This window comes from Diceros bicornis, chromosome 11, assembly GCF_020826845.1.
Source record: "Diceros bicornis minor isolate mBicDic1 chromosome 11, mDicBic1.mat.cur, whole genome shotgun sequence".
In the NCBI taxonomy this organism is placed as follows: domain Eukaryota; kingdom Metazoa; phylum Chordata; class Mammalia; order Perissodactyla; family Rhinocerotidae; genus Diceros; species Diceros bicornis.
Window position 1 is genome coordinate 4934859 of NC_080750.1, and position 21954 is coordinate 4956812.

Consider the following 21954-nt stretch of genomic DNA (forward strand, 5'->3'; position numbering starts at 1 on the left):
AGAAAAGAAAAAGCTTGCTTTGTTAGGTCACAGTAAGACAAAATTTTTAAAAATATTTTACTTGTCCTAGATATCTTTTTCTTTCAATTTAAACTGATCCTTGTGTTTGCTTTTTTTTTTAGTGCAGGCTTGTAAAAATTGATTTAAAATATTTGAAAAAAAAAACATTCTGCTTTCAAAGGAGTCTTGATTCACTTATTATTTTGATTAAATTATTTTCAGATGCTTTTTTTTGTGCATTTGGAACATTTAGATCTTGATATAGAGTAAGGAATGGTAAGCATCGACATGTAATTAGCTATTCCCACCTTTCCATCCCCCTGAAGTACGTACCTTTCTTTTCTTTGATGGACTGAGAAGTAAATAGGCTGCTTTGGTGGGTAATTCACTTCTGATAAATTTCAGTAGATACAACATTCCTGTTGATTTTAGAAGAATGACATTTGAGTAGCTTGGACATGATTATTTTCCTGTTTTCAGAAGATCATGTAGCAGATGAGCCAAATCAAACATTAAGTGGGTAGATATTTAAACAGATTTATGTAACTCTGACTTGGCTCTTCTGTTGATTGATAAACTTGTACCAGTGTAGGGTTTTCAGAGACTCTAGTGAAGAGTAGCAAATCCATTTTCTTATATATTTAAGTAAGTGAGGGAGGAGAATAGTTCACATTTTTTTGACATGTTAGTGGAAGATTCCTCTTAGGCTTTTTCCCTTTTAAGTAAATAAGTTCTTTCTGGTGAACTATGGCCTTGTAAAATATCCTGTAAGAAAAGTAAATTATACACTTAGGAAAACAGTGTTATGTGAATTTCAGTTGTGGGTGTACTCTTGGAGTTACAGAAATGTGAATGTTACTTCTTCCTTACAGCTTGATTGTCTAAGTTACGTTGTGTCTGCCATAGAATATGTATTTACAGAACCAAGGATTAAGATTCCGCTGCAGTATTTAGTAGAAATTGAAAACAGAACAAGGAAATGTAAGCTTTATTCATACTTCTTTTATAAACAAATATTTTTATATTTTTATACGTTATTATGGCACGGAATACGGTAGCAATTCTTTTGTGTCAGTGAACTTGAAACGGCTTGTGAATATTTTGGGGGGGGTTATCCTTTCATCTGAGATACGGCGCAGATCTCTATTTCCTTCCACAAGAGAGGAAGATTAGATTCTAGTATAATGAAGTTTGGCCTGAGTTGGAACCAAGACTAGAGTTCCATTGTTTGGGACAGTTGACCATTTGCTGGGCTAAAGAACAGGAGCCAGATTTTGGTGTAGTAAGGGGCAGCAGATCGTTGTTTGAAAGCATGGACTTGAGCCAGATTACATGATTCAGATCCCAGCCCTGTTACTCTCTAGGTATGTGACTGCGTTAAAGGACCTAACTTCTGTGCCTCATTTATCTTATTTATAAAGTGGTTATAATGACATATTTACTTCAAGGGGCTGTGAAGAGGATTAAAGGAGTTGAATTACATAAAACATTTAGAACAGTAAGTGGCGCGTAGTGTAATATGTTTAATAATATTTAGACTGTTAATAAAATTAGTATTAAGATTAATGTTAATTTTGGGGCTGGCCCCGTGGCTTAGCAGTTGGGTGTGCGCTCTCCGCTACTGGCGGCCCAGGTTCGGATCCCGGGCGCGCACTGACGCACTGCTTGTCCGGCCATGCTGAGCTGGTGTCCCACATACAGCAACTAGAAGGAGGTGCAACTACGACATACAACTATCTACCGGGGCTTTGGGGAGAAAAAGGGAAAAAAAAGGAGGAGGATTAGCAATAGATGTTAGCTCAGGGCCCGTCTTCCTCAGCAAAAAGAGGAGGATTGGCATGGGTGTTAGCTCAGGGCTGATCTTTCTCATAAAAAAAAAAAAAGATTAATGTTAATTTTAATGATATTAATAAATACATTCTAAAGGAATCAAAGATATAAATATATAAAAATGGAAGTATTAAAAGCACTAGAAGAGGGGCCGGCCCTGTGGCTGAGCGGTTAAGTGCGCGCGCTCCGCTACTGGCAGCCCACGTTTGGATCCCGGGTGCAGCGACGCACTGCTGTCCGGCCGTGCTGAGGCGGCATCCCACATACAGCAACTAGCAGGATGTGCAACTATGACATACAACTATCTACTGGGGCTTTGGGGAGAAAAAGGGAGAAAAAAAAAAACAGAGGAGGAGGATTGGCAATAGATGTTAGCTCAGGGCTGGTCTTCCTCAGCAAAAAGAGGAGGATTGGCATGGATGTTAGCTCAGGGCTGATCTTCCTCAAAAAAAAAAAAAAAGCACTAGAAGAAAACATAGGTATATAGATTTATAATATTACAATGAGGAAGGCTCTACTAAGTATGATTTAAAAATTTATCAAGCATGAAAATTTTTACTACATAATAATCGAGAAACTATAGCAAAAGACACCATGAGCAAAGTCAAAAGACAAACAGTAGCCTGGGGGAAAATATATGCAGCACATAATGATAACATAAGGTTAAATTTCTTAGTATACAGGAACGTTTCTAAATCAGTAAGGAGAGCACAACCCTGTGGGAAAAGGGCAAATAACAGAGGAAGACACCCAGATGCTAAGAAATATTTGAAAAGATTCTCAGCATCACTCAAAGTTAAGTCCTACAAACTGAAATGTTTCTCACTTATCAGACTGGCAAAGATTAAATGTTACTCAATGTTGGGAAGACGAGACATTCTTAAGCGTTATTGTTGGGAGGTATAAATTGATAGAACTTTTTGGAGAGATATTTGCCAATAATGGTCAATTTTAAAAGCACAAACCCTTTGAACCTTCAGTTTCACTTCTAGGAACTTATCCTACCAATTCATCACAGAAGGTGACCCCATAAACATAAGTTAGTTCACTCCCTGAAATAAATTTTCATCAATGGGGGTTTAGTAAATAATGTTACACCTCTACAGTGAAGTACTATACAGATTTTTTTAGAATAATGAAGATTTATTTATGCTAACACAGAAGGATATCCAGGATATAGTAAGTAAACAAAACAAGTTGTAAAACTATAGTATGATCCTTACTTGAATGTTTAAAAAAAATATATATGTTTATATATACATTATGTACACACACACACACACACACATAGGTATACACAGGGTGCACATGAAACCATTAACTGTAGCTACGTCTGAGAAGTAGGATATCAGCTACCGGAGAGAGAAGGGGACTGTACTTTTCACTTTATATTCTTCATTGTTTGGATTTTTTTTTTTACAATGGGTATATTGTTACTTTTATTGTTAAAAAAAAAAAAACTAATAAGAAAGGCTAGAACTTCTTCAGTGCTGGACATATTAGTTATCTATTGCTGCATAACAAAATACCCCCAGACTTAGCAACCTAAAACAACGAATGTTTAGTCTCGTAGTTTCTGAGGGACATGAACTTGAGAGTAGCCTAGCTGGGTGGTTCTGGCTTAGGGTCTTAAGAGATTGTAGTCAAGCTGTCAGCCAGGGCTGTAATTATCTCAGGACTCTACTGAGGATGAAGGACCTGCTTCCGAGCTCACTCATGTGGTCGCTGGCAAGTCTCAGCTTCTCTTTGGCTGTTGGCCAGAGTTCAGTTCCTCTAAAGGCATGGGCTTCTCCGTAGGGCTCTTCATAGCTTGGCAGCTTTGTTCTTCCACACTGAGTGAGTGAGCTAAGAGAGCCAGCGCCCAAGACTGGGCAGATCTTGGAAGTGATAGATCATTACCTCTGTTGTGTTCTGTTACACAGACCAGTCCTAGTACGTTGTGTGTGGGAGTGTGTGAATTCAAACACAAGAGTGTGAATACCACGAGGTGGAAATCATTGGGGGCCATTTTGGAGGCTGGCTGCCACAGTGGGTCTATAACAGTACGTATCTTTTGTAACAGTTTGGGATTATGGAGAAGTAAATTAACTAGAGCAACATTCAAATAGGAACTGTGCTTAAAAATTAGTTATCTCCTTACCAGTCCCTGTAAATATTTGCTTTTCTTTTTCAGGTCCAGCACAGAATCAAATGCAGGTTCCATCTGGATATGGACTGCATCCTCAAAACTATATTGCTCCCTCGGGACATTGTGCTCAAGGACCTGGGAAAATGACCTCATTGCCATTGGACAGCCAGTGTGGTGATTACTACTCTGGCCTCTATACGGTACCAACACAAAATGTGGTAACTCCTAACACAGCAAGCCAACAACCAGGAGCACAGCAGATGTATGGCAGGGTCCTTCCTGCCCCTCATGTTGTGGGATCCACGCTGGGGTCTTTCCCAGGTGCCGTCTCATCAGCATCCCATTTGCATACGAGTGCCTCTGTGAATCACTACAATAGTCCAGCCATGGACTCTGCCAACTCTTCTGTTGCTTCTCAGGGATTTCCCTCTACTTGTGGTCACTATGCTGTGTCAACCGTTTCTAATGCGTATCCTCGTGTCTCGTATCCCTCTCTCCCTGCTGGTGATCCATATGGGCAGCAAATGTTTACCTCACAGAGTGCTCCGCCTGTCAGACCGATGAGAGATCATTCATTTTCTGGTCAGAATACAGCTGTTGGCCATCCACCACCGCTTCCACCTCCACCATCACAGCAGTACCACCAGCAGCAGAATCTTTCAGGGTACAGTACTCTCTCGTGGTCAGCTTCAGGCCTTCCGTCGGCTCAAGACAATCTCATCCGAAACCACACTGGCTCCCTGGCTACAGCGAACAGCAACCCAACAAATCCCGGTAGGTTGAAGGAAAGCTCACCAAAGCGTGGTTGAAAATCAGTGCATTTCCAATCTGGTTTTTATTTTCATGAAAGTTAAAGACGATGTTGCCTAATAGAAAAATTGCAAATCAGCTCACGTTTGCAATTTATTTGCTTTATTTATTGTGTGTTTTGCAGCGTCTCCCTGAACCCTTTGCCTTCACCCGTTCACAGTTAGCCACCCAGCCACCTGCCTTGTATAGCCTGGTTCCTTGCCATGACTGAGATGTCAGTCAGTATTTATTGATATGTTCCATCCCTGTGCAATCGTTGTCTTTAATGTTAGAGACAGCGCAAGATGGAAGGGTCCATTTGGGGATATGCTTTGTTAGCTACTACTTTCTTTTTTATACTAGTTCAACCTTGGGACAGTTACTATTCCAGCTAGAGCCCCACTCACTATAGAAAAGATGATGGCCTGCAATATCACACTGGTTTCTCTCAGGGAGCCCCATTAGTGACTTTCACAGCAGATGTATTTCCTACACATAAAGCTGATGTTTTCTCGTTCCTACATTGGTGGGTAGGATGAAGGATGTGGAAGGAGGAGAAAGATATATGAAGAATACCCTTGTGATTAGTTTTTCTGACCTTCCTAAACCAAAAAATATGGTTAAATTTATTAGTTTAAAAATTAGGTATATAAGGTATGTAGTTTTTTTAATGTGGGGTTTCCATAGGGTATGCTCATTCTAGTTCAATTTGTGAACTTGAACTTAACAGAATCTGCTCTTGAACTGAGTCAAAATGTATGTAAAGAATGAGAATTGGTAAAGCTGTAGTAGTTTTCTGAATGATGTCTTTAGATTCTATATCAGAGTCGGGAAAGCCATACGTCAGGGATGTTGTAGAAAAGTATCCTTCCCTGAACAATTAGATGATTTAAAATTAGAACTTCAGAGTATGAGCTCTGAACTGTGCATTTGAGATCATCTGTTCTTTCATGGCTGTGTCATTTAGAAGCACTTTTGGCTACAAGCAACTAATAGTGGTTTAAACAAAAAAGTGGTCTTTTTCTCACCTAGCAAGAAGTCTAGGCAGATGCAGTGGATCTAGATATCCTCAGAGTCTTTTCTCTCTTTCCACTCTGCCATCTTAGCTTGTTGGTTTGCAGAAACAAGATAACTTCTGACTTGTAGAAATCAAGTCAGAGTAAAAGCAGGAAGAAGGGAGAGGAAAGGAGATGGGGTGGTGGCAATGACAGATGTCATTTTACATATCATTTGCCATAGCTGTTTGAAAAGACCTTCCCTAACTTTAGGGAAGGCTAGAAAATGAATATTTAGCTTTGTAGCCTCCGTGGTAGAGGCAGGTGAGAAAAAAGGGGTTTAGCATTGACTGAGTCTTGGGTAAGTCAACTTGAAGCGCTGTCACAGTTTCCGTATCTGGGCTGTGCACCAGAACCACTTGCAGATTGTGAGCTTCAACCCCGGCTTATTGAGCTACAGTAGACTCTCCAGGGCAGGCTTGGGAATCTGGACTTCTGACTTGATCTCAAGTGATGCCTAGATCCAAATTCTCCTGTAGTCCTTTTGTTTTACAAATGAGGAACACTATCCAAGTTGGGTTGCCTGAGGTCATTAATGTTAGAAACAGAGCTTGTCCTGAAGCTCAGTTTCTTCTGACTCTCAGTCTACCCTTCTCAGAACCAGGGCTTTCTGTCCCCTAGAAATTCTGTTTTCTTTCTCTCTTCTTTCAGCAGTCCTTTTACAGATCAGCTTATCCTAAGGTCCCTCTGACTTAAGGATTTTGTGACTTTCGTGACAAAAAAAGAAGAAATACAGGTAATTCCTATCTGATTTCTGAGATGGGAATGGGACCCTGGATGGAACCAATTTATACTGAGATGTAGGATCAGGAAACTATAGGGCCACTTGGCTAATGAACAGAATACCTAATTGGGAAGGGGTTATCATTGAAAACAATATCAAATAGAGAGTAAGAATAATTACAAAATTACTTTCTATTTGGATAACTAGTAACTGGTCCTTTAGGCAGAGGGAAGGGGTTTTCTTTTAATCCTAGTACTGTGCTATGAAAGCCATAATATAGTTTTAGAAGTTAATTTGTGTTAAGAAGTGGGTTTCTTTTTTGGCCCTTAGATTGGTAAATTACTTATTAATTGCAATTCAGAGGTTGGCAGATTAAATATATCTCAGGTTAATATGACACATGCTTTTCACCATTTCAAAAGAAATAGAGAGGTTACTTTAAAAATCTGCTTTAAAATTAAATATTACAGAAGTTCCCAAATTTTCTCAGTTAATATCTCTCAATATTTTTTTCATGATGCCTCAAGCAACCAAGTAGTAATAGTTCATAAGGTTTTTGACAGATGTCACTGAGTGTCTCTTGAAAATTTAAAACATTTCTTAGAACCTTGTGAGTTTGTTGCAAGGGCAACCTGGGTGCCTAAGTAAAAAGTTTGGGAACCATGGGAATATCGATTTTAATTTTCTAGGAGGACAAGTAACTTAATTGCTTTGGACACTCTTAAATTATATTGTCACATTAAAATGAGAATCTTAGGTGTTAAGCATAGTTTTGTGTAAAATTCAGTCTTTGAGTAATTGATGCAAACAATTGCATTTTTTTATTACTTGATTATACTAGTTTCACTTTCAGGTATAGTAGAAGTTCTTAAGCAATTTGTAAGGAGTTGGAGATCCAAAAGCATAAAACTGAGTTAAGTGATTTTCAGAAACACAGTGATGGATTCAATGTGGTTTTTTTCAGGCAGTTGATGAGTTCATATTGAGAAACATGGAATAAAAGAGACATTTAAATGTTATCTCATTTGCCTCTTTATTTTAGAAAAGCATGTTAGTATAATTCAGCACTAGAACTTCAGATTATTTCATTAAAAACAGTATATATGTTTTGGGTGCTATATTTAGTTGTTAACTTAGGGTGAAATTTTGGCTAATCTTTAAAAGGTGTCATTTCGTTAGGCCACTTAATAATTTTAAACTGTCACTATAGATAAATCTCTCACAGTTCAGAGGCTTTTTCTTAGTTTGAGGTGAAGTTGGTTGAGTACGTGACTTTGGGATAAAAGATACCCATCTTTGACAACAAGATGTGTACTGAAACGCCGTAGATTCATTTACAGTCATTTTCTTAATTTTTTACTATCCTTTTGTTTTGAAAAGCACATAATTTTAAAAATTAGCAAGATAAATCTTGTTGCCAAGTTGTAGAATTTTGCCAGAAAAATTATTTTTATTAAAATTTTTTTTACTATTTTTTGCTTAATAAGAATCACAAGTTGATAGCATATTGTGAAATAGTACCATCTGATTAATGCTGTTTTACTATGTATAGTTTTATAAAACAAGAAGCATTTAAAAAGCTACTTATATAAAACTAATAAAAATAAATATTTATATGATCCCTATATAAAAATCCAAAACATACATGACACTAAAATACAGTCACTGATCAGTTAATATTGTATCTGTCATCTTGGAGTGGTGATGTGCCTGAGGAAAAGCAAAGTAAGTACCCTACAGGAGGTGATTATCTGAATAAAGAAATGCAAGTTAGAAGTAAATTAGAAAACCACATCGGAGGTACAAACAGTACAGTAAAGAGATTATTTTCAGCTTTGAAAACTTGTGAGATTGCACAGTTGCAAGATGGGAGTAACATCATTTTGCTCCCTCACAAACTCTTACTCCTTCAGTGTTTCCAAAGCTACCCTTGAACCCTGTCATCTTTACTTAGCTTTGTACCTCGCACTTGTAAATTTTCTACATTTACTCCTTCAAGCTCAGAAGGTGAGATGTTCGTCTTTGTGATCACTTCCTTCAAAACTTGGCTTTATCAGTGCTCCCTTTTCCGGTGAGTGAGTTTTGCAGTGGCTGCTGGGCTGTGGCATTGGAACAGTGGGAGGAATTGATGAAGGAATAACATAAACTCGGTCCTGTATATGAGCAGCAGCCATCAAAAGTTGTTAAGCCAGGTGGTGACAGGATCAGATTTGTGTTTCAGAACTTTCTTCTGTGAGCAGTGTGGTAGATAGACTGGAGGAGGAGGAACTGGAGACAGTAAGGCTTCACCTCAGTTATCTAGAGGAAGGATGAGGACATAGGCTGGATTTGTTTAGACAAAGATAGGTGACAGATGATTTCAAGGATTTGTTGATATAGTTTATGAAGGGAAAGGAAGAATAAAGGATGAGTTTTAAATTTTCTAGCTTGAACAGCTTGAATGGGTGAGGGTGCTATTAGCTGAGAATTTATTTAATCTCCCTACTTCTGAAAGAATTGTATGCATAATTACTAAGGAGCTACTAAGAACTAACTAGGGAACTACCTTGATGCCAACAGGAAAAGACAAAAGATTTGGTTTTGAATCATGGGTTCTGTCTTTAAACATCCCATAAACTAAACAGTACTACAGCAGTTCATTTTGCTTAGTGCCAATTTTATATGTCATTTCTCCTGTCACATTCTCTTTGTGAAAGGACAGTTTTTTTTTTGGCTGCATGCTTCTATTATCCTTAATGTCTCCATTCATTTGACAAATATTTGAGAGCCAGCTATGTGGCGTTGTCTTAGTGCCTGGAGGTAAAACAGTGAGTAAAAAGGCTTGATCCTTATCCTCATGAAGTCTGCAGTCTACTTGGGAAGCAAACATAATCCAACTAAACACAAAAGGATGTAAGTTTGCTTTATCATTTAAGTGTCATGAAGCAAAGATACATGGTGCCTGGTCAGTGTACTCTAGGGACGTCTGGCCTTTTAGTCATGATGCTTAGGAAAGTTTTCCCCAATATTTGATATTTAAGCTGCAGTCTGAAGGATGATTCTCCCTGTATAAAATAAACTGCAGGTGAAATAAATATTTAAATACAAAAAGGCAACACTTTAAAACTTTCCAGAGAAAACACGGAAGACTACTTTGAGAACCTTGGAGTATGGAAGGATTTCTTAAGGACAACACATAGCAGTGCTAGCCATAAAGATTAAGTGTGATAAACTTGACTGATTTCTGATTAAGAACTTTTCTTCATTGAAAGACAACATAAAGAAAAAGAGACAAGCTGTGAACTGGGAGTAAAGAAAATTTACAGTATTTATTCAGAATACACAATTAACACATAGAAATTAATAAGATCAGCAACCCAAGAAAAAATACATGAACAAGCATTTCGAAGAAGATGAAATGAAGACATACTCAGCCTCATTAATAATCAGAGAAAAGCAAATTAAAACTAGAGTGGGGTGTCTTCTTGTACTTAACAGCAGAATGGTAAAAATTTGAAAGTCTGACCGTACCAAGGGATGGCGAGGATGTGGAGTCACAGGAAAGTCTGAGTCACTGTTAGTAGGAAGATTTATTGGTTCAAGATTTTAGGAGAATTTGGCATTAATGGAATTGAAGATAACCACACCCTAAAATGCCGTTTTCCCACTTCTATATACTCTCGAAAAGTCTGTGAGTCACCTGGGATCTTCTGATTCACCAGGTCTAGAATGGCCTGGCCTAAGATTTTTTTTTTTTTTTTGATGAGGAAGGTTAGCCCTGAGCTAATATCTGTTGCCAGTCCTCCTCTTTTTGCTGAGGAAGATTGGCCCTGGGCTAACATCCATGCCCATCATCCTCTACTTTATATGTGGGATGCCTGCCACAGCATGGCTTGATAAGCGGTGCGTCAGTCCGAGCCCGGATCCGAACCTGCGAACCCCGGGTGGCTGAAGCGGAGGGTGCAAACTTAACCACTGTGCCACCAATCTGGCCCCCGTGGCCTAAGGTTTCTATCCAGTTTCTGCATGAAGTGTTGCTAGCCTGTAGACTCCGCTTTGAACAGGAAGGCCCTCGAGCACCACTTCTTGCTTTAGGTGTAGCACTTGTAGGACACGATGACCTTTGTTTGGGATTCTGGGCCAGAGAGCTCATTTCCCACAGGCTGCCCCCAGGGCTAAGGGGATTCCACATCCTTTCTGCACACCTACCCGCATTTGAGCTGTGGCTACACATTGGGAAACTCTGCCCTAGGGAAACTTGCACATCTGCACCTGGGACATGTTCATGAATATTCATAGCAGCATGTTTGTGAGAACAAAATATTAGAAACCCAAAAGGCCATTTATAGTAGAATGGATAAATAAATCATATCCTTCAAATGGACTGCTGAGAAGGAGGGAAATGGTGAAATAGAGCTGCACCCGCTAACATGAATGCATCCCAGAAATGCCCTAGAAGTCATGAAGAATACGTGCAGTGTACTGTGGTTATAAAGTTAAAGAACAAGCAAAAATAATGTTTAGGGGTACTTAGATGTGTGATAAACTACGCATTTAAAAACAAAAGCAAGGGGATAATAGACACAATGCAGGAGGGAGGCAGGAGGAGGCCTTGTGTGAGGAGTACTCTGAGCGCTTCGCAGCATTGGAAATGTTTTCACAGTTGGAGGCTGAGTTCATGGGTACTGCTTTCATTATGCTTCTGTGCATGTGTATATATACATAAGTACACGTAAGTCTCACATAAACTCTTTTATTTGCATCCATTACTTTATTAAAGAAAAAAGTTTGTTACATCAAAGGGTGAGTAAGTGTGTCCCCTTTAATGGGAGAGAGGGCAGCAAGTTCACGGGACTGAAGGAAGCCCGGTGACTCAGGGAGAATCCAGGACCAGGATGAGTCAGGATTGCCCAGGGCCTTGGTGACCACGTGGAGAAGTTTGCAGGTGGAGCTCTTTGTCTCACCCTCAAGCACTGGCAGACTGCTGAAGGCGTTTAAGCGGCACACTGCCCTGCGTCAGATTGGAGACTAGCCGTGTTCCAGGACAGAGGGGGCCTGTTCAAAACTGAGCTGCTTCTCCTGACTTGGTGCTTGGAATTCTTTGTGAAAAATGACTTGTGGGCATAATCGGAGGCCTAGGGTGATGGAATCGTCCTCCAGAGGCTTCATGTCTCCTTCTGCCAGTTGCCTGCAGCCTCTCCCAGCTTGTGACGGCAGTGACCCAGGTCTGAGCCTAGAGTGACGGACTGTGCAGGTGTTCTGAACCAAAGCTGCTGGCCCCGTAAGGATCGCTTCCTGGTTTATCCTTCTGCTGAGTTATCACCCTTCAGAGTACTGTCTTACAAGTAAGGGTACGGGGTGCCTGATCAGGTAGCCCATCCTGGGTGTACCCTGCAGGCCACAGAAGACAGCAGATATCACGGGTGAGAGCAGCTCTGAGTGTTGGGTGTACTTCTCTGAGTTTTCAATTTCGTATAGATTTTGGCCCCAAAATTCGTTAATATCATGTTAGGTCTTTGTTGATTTTAAGATGTTTTTGAATATGCTTTTTAAAGTTATCTTCAGTAGGAGGTGTGGTCCTACTCACCCAGCCTGTCATTACCAGCTGCAGAAACACCCTCTGTGGTTTAGACAGTGTCTTTTTTTTTTTTTTTAATATTTATTTATTTTTCCCCCAAAGCCCCAGTAGATGGTTGTATGTCATAGCTACACATCCTTCTAGTTGCTGTATGTGGGACGCGGCCTCAGCATGGCCGGAGAAGCGGTGCGTCGGTGCGCGCCCGGGATACGAACCCGGGCCGCCAGTAGCAGAGCACGCGCACTTAACCGCAAAGCCACGGAGACAGTGTCTTTTAATTCTCCGTGTGACCAAAGGTAAAATTAGTGTATTTCCTCTAGCTTCCAGGCCTCCCCTTTTCCCTGTCACCAATTTTAGATGATTATATCTTTCTTAGTTTTTACTTTGTACTGTTAAATATACTTATCACTCTATTACTTTAGCAGTTTTAATGATTGTATCAGTTATCTAATGTTGGTTTAAAGCAAAGGTGACTTATTTTTCATGGTTCTGTGGGTGGGATGGGCAGTTCCTCAGCCAATTTTTCCTGGACTCCCTCCTGTGACTCCATGTAGCTAGAGAGTTGGCTGGCTGGGAGAGCCTTGGGCTTCACTCACGGGTCTGGCAGTGGTGCGGACTGTTCACTGGGCACCTCGGTGTTTCCCCCTGTGACTAGGTGAGCTGCCATACGTGATGGTCAGGTGCGGAAAGGCATAAGCTGCAAGGCCTTGTGACACTTGAGGTCTTGGACTTGTGCACCATTACTTCTGCCACATTCTGCTGACTAAAGCCAGTTATAAGTTTAGTCCCAATCCAGGTGGTGGGAAAATAGTCCCCACTTCTTTTTTTTTTTTTTTGTAAGGAAGATCAGCCCTGAGCTAACATGTGATGCCAATCCTCTTCTTTTTGCTGAGGAAGATTGGCCCTGGGCTAACATCCGTGCCCATCTTCCTCTACTTTATATGGGACACTGCCACGCCACGGCGTGACAAGCGGTGCGTTGGTATGCTCCTGGGATCCGACCCTGTGAACTCCAGGCTGCTGAAGTGGAGCGCGCAAACTTAACCGCTGTGCCACTGGGCCAGCCCCTAGATGCCACTCTTTTTTTTTTTTTTTTTTTGTGAGGAAGATCAGCCCTGAGCTAACATCCATGCCAATCCTCCTCTTTTTGCTGAGGAAGACTGGCCCTGGGCTAACATCCGTGCCCATCTTCCTCCACTTTATATGGGACGCCACCACAGCATGGCCTGACAAGCGGTGCGTCCCTGCGCGCCTGGGATCTGAACCCCGGGCCGCCAGCAGCAGAGCGCACACACTTAACCACTACGCCACGGGGCCAGCCCCCTAGACCCCACTTCTTAATGAGAGGAACTGCAAATATCGTGACTGTTTTCAGTCCCCCGTAATGTCGGTTGTCCTTCCTAAAAATGATGATGCAATCAGCATGCTTAGATTACCTAACACCGTCTTTCCCTGTTCCCCGTATTTATATCGTTGTACACTGTTGGGACACATAACACATGTGGTTCTGTCACCATACTCCTACATTTGTTTCAGTCTTACACTTAAGTTTGTTTATATATATATATATATACACGCAGACACACGAGGTACATGTATACACATACGTACTTGTCTGTTTGTATACACATATATGTATATGTTCAATGTGTTTTCACTACTCACTACTAGTCTCTTGCCACAGGTTCCCCCCACCACTTTATTGTAATTGACATATAATATTGTGTAAGTTTAAGATATGCAATGTGATGATTTCATGCACACATATATTTGCAAAATGATTACCACAGTAAGGTTAGTTAATCCGTCCATCACCTCACGTAATTACCTTTTTCATGTATGTGGCGATAACACACACATAAGATCTGCTCTTAGCAACTTTCAAGGATATAATATGGTATTATTAACTGTAGTCACCGTGTTGTATATTAGAGCCCCAGAACTTACTCATCTTATAACTGAGAGTTTGTACCCTTTGACCAGCATCTCTTTACCTCCAGCCCCTGGCTACCAACATTCTACCCTCTGTTTCTGTGAGCTCAGCTTTTTTAGATTCCACATATAAATTAGATCATACACTATTTGTCTTTCTCTGTCTTTCTCTGTCTCACTTAGCATAATACCCTCATGGTCCACCCATGTTGTCACAAATGGCAGGATTTCCTTCTTTTTTATGGCTGAAAATACCCCATTGTGTATGTATATACACACACTCCCAATTTTTTTTAATCAGTACATACATACACCACATTTTTTTATCCATTCATCTGTCGATGGACACTTAAGTTGTTGCCATAGGTTTTTCAATTATCTCTTGGTTGGCTGAAGATTATCCTGTAGGTCAGGCAGTTTGAGCTATCACGAAGGCCCACCATGAATCACATGTACTTTATTCTAGAAGTCCAACCTAGTGTTACCATATGGCATCTGATTAGAAACAGCAAATGAGAAGTGGCAGTTTACAATCCAAAATGACATCTGAGCTGATACTAGAAACATTTGTAGAATTCATGGACCACCTTACTATGGAAGTACATAACCTCTATTCATCTTCTTATCTGAGATATCATTGCTTAGTACACTAATTAATATTAATAATCGTGATCATTAGTTAGTAAAGGAAAACTGTTTGGGTTCGTTTTGTTTAAGAAGGTAATTCGCTTGTGAAATGTTTTAGGAAAATTGCCATTAAAGATTATTAAAACATTTAGTGAGTAGGTTTTCAGTGTTTTTGAAAATCATTTCTTTGGGCCGCCTTATTTTGCAGATATAGACAGACTAGATAAATGTGATGCCGCTGAATTTTCTGCAAGCACTCCAGATAAACTGTATTTCATTAGTATTTTAATATATTTCACATGTATTGCTGTGGATGAAATAGTTTCTTGTCTTCAGTTGCAGATTCTTTATCGTGTTCTGTTATGCAAAATGTTCAGCCTCCCGCATCCAGCCCAGTAGTGTCCACCATGTTGTCAGGAGCCTCGTCGACAAGGACGCCTCCTCCTGCAAGTTACCCGGCTGAGCCTGTGGCCTCAGCTCCACAGCCATCAGAGCTGGTGCAACAGAAAGGTATCTGAGAAAGCCCTTATACTGTACGTATGGCACGTATATACACACCCAGACACACCAGTTCACATAGCTGATCTTTAAAAGTCAAACTTTATAGCCATAATTGGTAGAAAATATGGAAAAAAGGAATTTATACTCTCAAGTCAAATATGACTATTTTCTTTTTTATGTATTAACTTCCAGTCTCTTTATGATTATATATTTTACATAATTGCAATTATAGTTTGCATACCATTTTGTATTTTGGTTTTACATTTATTAAATTATACACAATTCTTATATCTACATAGTCTTTATGGTCATTTTCATGGCTAATAATTCATTGTGTCAATGTATTATAATTTACTAATCCATCCCTCTGTTATAGAACATTTATTTCCTATTTTTTAAAGGTTATTATAGTTTCTTTTAGGATAAAGCACCCAAGATTTCCTTATTTAGTGAATTTTCATATCCTATTTGATAATTTCTTTGCTTGTCATTATTATTTTGTGTGTGTGAGTGTGTGTGTGTGTGAGTGTGTGTGTGAGAGGAAGATCAGCCCTGAGCTAACATCCGTGCCAATCCTCCTCTTTTTGCTGAGGAAGACTGGCCATGGGCTAACATCCGTGCCCATCTTCCTCCACTTTATGTGGGACGCTGCCACAGCATGGCGTGACAAGCGGTGCCTCAGTGCGTGCCCGGGATCTGAACCTGGGTCGCCAGCAGCGGAGCATGTGCACTTAACCGCTACGCCATGGGGCCGGCCCCGCTTGTCGTCACTATTAATGAAAAATAACTTTTGTCCCGATTTTGGGAATGAGAGGTGAAAATGAAATGGCGATGCACACTCTTGCATCCTTGACAAACGTGGTTTATTTGTTTGCTTGTTTCTTATTCTCCGTGTATTGAATAAGTGACAGGTGACTCAAGTGGGTTGTTCTCACCCAGACCCACAGTGCCTTTTCTTTGGGCAGTATTCTTGGTTATTTTCTGTCTGGCTGAAATTCCAAATCTAGTGATGTTTCAGGCTAATATACTATATTCTTCGTTTGGTGAGAGACCCTGAACTGTTTTTAGGAATCTATAGTGTGTGTTTCCAGAGCCACCATCAGTGATACCTTAGGGACTGTACTCACTGTGTAGTGACAGCTCCTGACCTTGGGTATGAGGAGCTCTCTCTCATGTTCTGAAACTCGGAAAAAGCATCATAAATCCATAGGCTGATCTCGCTGCTTTTATCTGTTGAGTGTTTATGTGGTCAACAGAGAATTTGGTATTGTTTGATCAGATTATGCATTATACATTTTCTTACTTGATTTCATAGGAAAACCAGTTGCTGCACCGAGGAGCACCCACTGATTCCCCATAAGCCAGTGGGAGCTTGGGGCTAGAATCTGGTTATTATAAGTGTTTGCCCTCAAAGTGAAGGGCTGGTGGGAAGGTTGTGCTTATCACAAGTAGAAGAACTTAAGGGTAGGTGAAGCCCTAACTGGGTGAATAGTGTCTTTCCTCTACTCAATGACTACTTTCATTTCTTAAACATCTTGCTTGTTTTGACCATTTACATTGCCCCTGCTAACCTTTTTTTCTATTATATTTTCTTTTTGACTACTTTACTTTAAATACCATCATACCATCTTACTATAAGTATCATTTTGTAAACCACTTTCCCAACTAAATAACCATAATTGTTTCCTTTTTTCTTAATAAGATAAATTTGAAAAGAGGAGCTACCATTTATTGAGCACTTACAGTGTGCCAGATACATTATGTTTATTATCTCATTTAATCCTCACATCAATCCTACGAGGTAGATAGTATCCCTTTTTACAGAAGAGAAAAGTGAGATTCACAAAGATTAGGTAACTTGCCCAAGATTGTGAATTAATAAGTAGCAGAGTGAAAGATTTTCAACTCGAACCTTTCTGTCTTGTGCTCTTTCTGTAAAATCTGGATTTTTACAAACTCTTGATTTACCTAAGCTAAGCTCCTTGAATAAGTAACAGAAAAGATAACACTGGAGACATTTGAATTGTATCTTTTATAGTTTCTTTTTCTTAAGCGGGAGATTGGCTTCTCAGTGGCCCCTTTGCCTTTGGGTAGATCTGGGGTGTACGCCCTAACTGTGTGTGCAAGTTAGGCTGCAGGTGTGTTGTTGTGCAGGCTGTCCTTTGCATGAATGGTGCCTCCTGCAGTTGTGTGGGATGTGCCTGCACAGGGTGTGCTGTGCGTCTCATAGGACTGCTAAAACACTAATGTTTAAAGAGATTCATCTTTTTCTCCCAGCTTCAAAGACACCCTTCCTTAGTTACTTTCAAGGACTCAGCATTTTTTACTGGTTTTTAGAGGGAAGGCTTCAAATTGTTGCTTGCGTATCTCCTTAAAAAGTTTTTGAAAAACTCTATAACTACTTGAACATCTTTTAGATTGACATCTAAAATTTGTCACCAAAGGTTTAAATAGTTGCAGTTATGTAATTTTCAAGATATTGTGTATGTTGACTTTTAAAACAAAGATGATACATTACTCTGTGTCCACTGGAATGATACCTACCATCATCAGTTTAAGAGAGATGCAAATGACTCCTTCTTTAACATTTGGAAAGTTTACATTTTTCCTTTTTCTCCTTAACGTCATACCCCTCCCCTGAATGTAATAATATAATATATTCTTTACTAGAAACTCTTTTATCGTTCTGTCATACTTCTCTGCCACAATATTATGTAAATTGAAATTTTAAAATTTGTTTCATTGTCTGTGACCATAAGTGTCTAAGTATTAACATTTTTTCTTCTAGATTAAGCTGTGAATACAATTATTAGTATAAGTTGGTCAAAACAGTGTGAACATCATGAATTTTGGTACTTTTTTATGGGAAGTACATTTATTGGAAACACACATTTTGGTGAGACGGCAGGCTGTCGTCCCTCCTCGCCTTTGTGTCCGTGAGTCGTGTGTGGTGCGTTGTTAGAGTAAGATCAACTTTAGATCAATTTCATTCTTAGTTTTTATTTTCATACATCTGATTGCTGAGAACCTTCGTGCACATAAAGTAGATAAGAATGGTATCAGAAGGATTTTATTAAAGCACTATTGTTCCTTTGGGTTTTTTAACCTTTTTAACTTTCTGAGTTACACGTCAGAGATGTTTGCTGTCATTGTTTAGGTTTTATTTTCCAGGTTGTAGATGGTGGATAACGTTGTTACTTTCATGTAGGAGTTTACAGTTTTACAGAACAGTGACCTTTTGCGGTCTCACTCTATCACTGTGAATGAAGCAGGCGTGTCACGTTTCATCTTCATAGATGAGGAGTCGAGGATTAGAGAGCTGGGTGTCTGACCCAAAGACCTGCAGACTCCCCAAGAGGGGCGCCAGGACCCAGTATAGAGCTTCTGCCTCCAACCCCAGTGCTCGTTGTACTGAATCAGCACTTATTCAAAATGTTGTGAATTTCATTATACCATTGCCAGTGTAATATCTTATCACATCCTTTAAATGTATTTTTATCAAAAACTTCAGGCTGCGATGTAGGTCATTTTACGGATGGTGTCGCCATATAACCTAGTTAGCAAAGACAATCCTCATTTGCAAACCGGGGAGACGAATTTTATTCTTTGTCAGAAAATCTGATTCGGTTTTTTAATCCAAGGAAATGTGTTCTTGGATTTTCAAGAGGTACCATAAACTCCACTGAGAATTAAATTGCGGCATATATCTTGTAAGCCACATTACTAAAAGCAGTCAAGGATCTAATATAATTAATTTATCCTTTTTTTATAGTAGATTATAAAAACTAGGCAGTGAGTCAGTATGCTGTTTCTCATTACCAAATTTGAAATCGAGTAGTGTAATATGTATCAAATACTACACTATTTATGAAGCGGGCATTATCTTGAAAAGCATTGTATTCCTGTGGTAAATATGTGCATTGTGTGTATCAAACTCTGGTATTTGACCTTCTTTTTTTAGTATTTAAATAGGAATCAAGTAAAAAGTCAGAAATAATTCAGTTAATTTCATCAGACATCATGATAAAAATGTTCCCATGTATTTAATAAAAACAGAAAAACATATACTACTAAGTACTAACAGATTTACCTGCTAGTAAATATTTTTTTTGTTAAAAGGAGGTAGAATTAAATATTGTATAAAATATAAGAAGGTGAGAAATGATTATAATCATTATAAATATTTTATGATAAAACATGTTGTAAAGTACTTTATTGAACATCTCCTATTGACTGAAAGAAATCATGTATAATATTTATCAATGAGTTTTATCCAGTATATCTTGAAAAAAATTGGCAGTCCTAGAAAACATTCTACTTGTTTTCAAAAGAATTAGCATTACTAAGAATACTACTCAGGTTGGTGGAAAGTTCTTTTTTCTAACTAATGGCTTGCCCTACGGATAAGTATTCAGAATAGCTGAAAGTAATTGTTTTTAATTAAATATACACAAAAACATGTTTTTAAAATTTAATAATAGTAATAATAATAGCTAATACTTATATAGTATTTAATATATTTCAGGCACCATTCTAAGCTTTGAAATATATTAATTCATTTAATTTTCATGGCAACCATTTGAGGTAGTTATTACCCCATTTTACAGATAATGTAAATGAAGAACAGAGAGGTTAGTAACTTGCCCCAGGATACACAGCTAGTCAGTGGTAGAACCTAGAACAACCCAGAGGCCCCATCTTTATCCATAATGTCCTGCTGCTTGTCTGTTCAGTATTTCTTACTGTTTTTGCCTTGTTCTCATGGTCAAGAGCAGTGGGTTCTTCGACAGCAGTGGTTGGGGACCGCATACATGCAGAATTATTAAATAAATTTATCATTACTCCCACCACTCTACTTTTCACTATTTCTGAATTAAGAATATTCCAGTGAGAACTAACCCTATTTCTAACATGTTTCATCTTTAACTGAAACATGTATGGCAAGGTAAAAGAAAGTCTTTGCTTGATTAATCGTTTAAGGAAGAGTGCCAGAGAGATTTTTATACCCCAGGGCAATGTCTTAGAGTAAGATTTATTATAATTTTTTTTGACTTATTTATTTTTTCCCCCAAAGCCCCAGTACATAGTTGTATGTCATAGCTGCACATCCTTCTAGTTGCTGTACGTGGAACGCGGCCTCAGCATGGCCGGAGAAGCGGTGCGTTGGTGCGTACCTGGGATCCAAACCTGGGACGCCAGCAGCGGAGCGCGCGCACTTAACCGCTAAGCCACGGGGCCGGCCCTAGAGTAAGATTTATGATAAATTAAGGGTCCTTGTTTCCTTTCTGAAGCAAGAGAAAGGCTTTTCTTAACACAGGCGCTTTTTTAGATGGGTAAATTTTAGGAATGAGAGTACGATGGAAATTGTTTCTCTTAAAACCATTCTTTTGTGGGAACCCTTGGAAAGTCTTCTAGTATGTGTCCCTAGTTTGAAGACCAGCTTAGGAAAGATAACAGTTGCTCACAAGTCCAAACTCTTGAATTTAAAAGGCTAACCTCCATGCGAGATCTGTTCTCCTGAGACCGATTTTATCTATCCCAGTGCGGCTGTCTCCAGGGACCAGTGGGGCTGCCCTTTAGTGAGCAGCTCACTAAAGGGCAGCCCCACGCGTCTCCTGGGGAGTATTGCCTGAAGACACTTCCATGAAAGGTGGTTTAAACCAAATGTCCTTTTTAAAATATTGGCGCCCTGTTAATAACAGAGCTCTTCATCGTGTCAGATTCTATCGTTGAAATGTGTCTTGTCTCTTGGTTGACTGGATTTATACCTTGGAAGCTCTGAGTGAGACAGAATAAGTTAGGATGTAGTGTTCCCTCTGGTGTGGGGATGGAAGGTGCTCCATGTAGGGTGGATTTCAGGCTGATCTCTGGAATAAGATGTCATTTTCTACACCTCATAGATGCAACCTGGTATCTCATACAGTTCTGGCTCTTGCAGAGGAAGCTCTCACAGCCATTTACTTATCACAGCCCCTTTCTGGCTGTGACTCCCCATTTGTTGGGGTTTGTATGCACTGTACCCAGCCTAGAGGGGGGCATTTAAATATGGATCAATTGTTTTTCTGGAGCTCTTACCATTCCTCTGTGGATTGGTAAACTAAAGTATCGTATTCTTGTGCCATTAATATTCCCAAGCTTTTAACACAGTTTACTGGAACAAACAAAGGAAGGCTAAATTCTGAGCATTTGAAGAGTCACAGTGGGAAAAGGCTTAAATCTCGACACTTGCATCTCCAGCACTTCCCAAAAAGGATTGCATCTTTTTTGCGGGAAAGTAAAATTTGAGTGTGTTGTATGCCATTCTATTAATATGGTACATTGACAACCATAGTATAATCTAAAATGATACTGTAATAAAAATATTACTCTGTTCTGTGTTATTCGTAGCTTTGTTCCAGTGCATTGTCGTTGCTCTGTAAATTTTTTATGATTGTATAGCCATCTCATTTGCTTCTAATTAAGCATTGGATATTTTTACTATAATAAGTGAAATCTGGTTTTATTCGGTAAATCTGGAGAAAGAGAGGAAAAGATATGTATAATACTTATAGGTTTGGCCAGTACTTCGGCTCCTTTGATTACTTACAGAGTCAACAACCTCCATATTGATTCAGTCATGTAAAGAGTGGATTCTCTTCTGATTCTTTCCTGCTTGTTGGCCTCTCTGAGCTCAGCACACAAATGGAGTTTCTCCTTTCTCTTGTTTCTTTTTCTTATGTACATTCACATATGTGTGCTTTTTAAAGTGCAGTGCTAATTGCATTTTGAGGAAGTACTTCATTTTTAAAGAAGTCCTTAAATTGAAGAATTT

The 21954-nt window shown here is 39.3% G+C and overlaps 1 protein-coding gene across 4 annotated transcripts in view; it reads left to right on the forward strand.

Moving 5' to 3' along the window:
• The window catches only part of SEC24B (SEC24 homolog B, COPII coat complex component), an 85931-nt gene that overhangs the window by 12166 nt on the left and 51811 nt on the right, over positions 1-21954 (forward strand). For all 4 annotated transcript variants that reach the window (XM_058549888.1, XM_058549889.1, XM_058549890.1 and 1 more), the window contains exons 2-3: positions 4004-4732; positions 14979-15152. In XM_058549888.1, coding sequence (XP_058405871.1) covers positions 4004-4732; positions 14979-15152 — 903 coding nt within the window. The remainder of the gene's footprint in view (positions 1-4003; positions 4733-14978; positions 15153-21954) is intronic.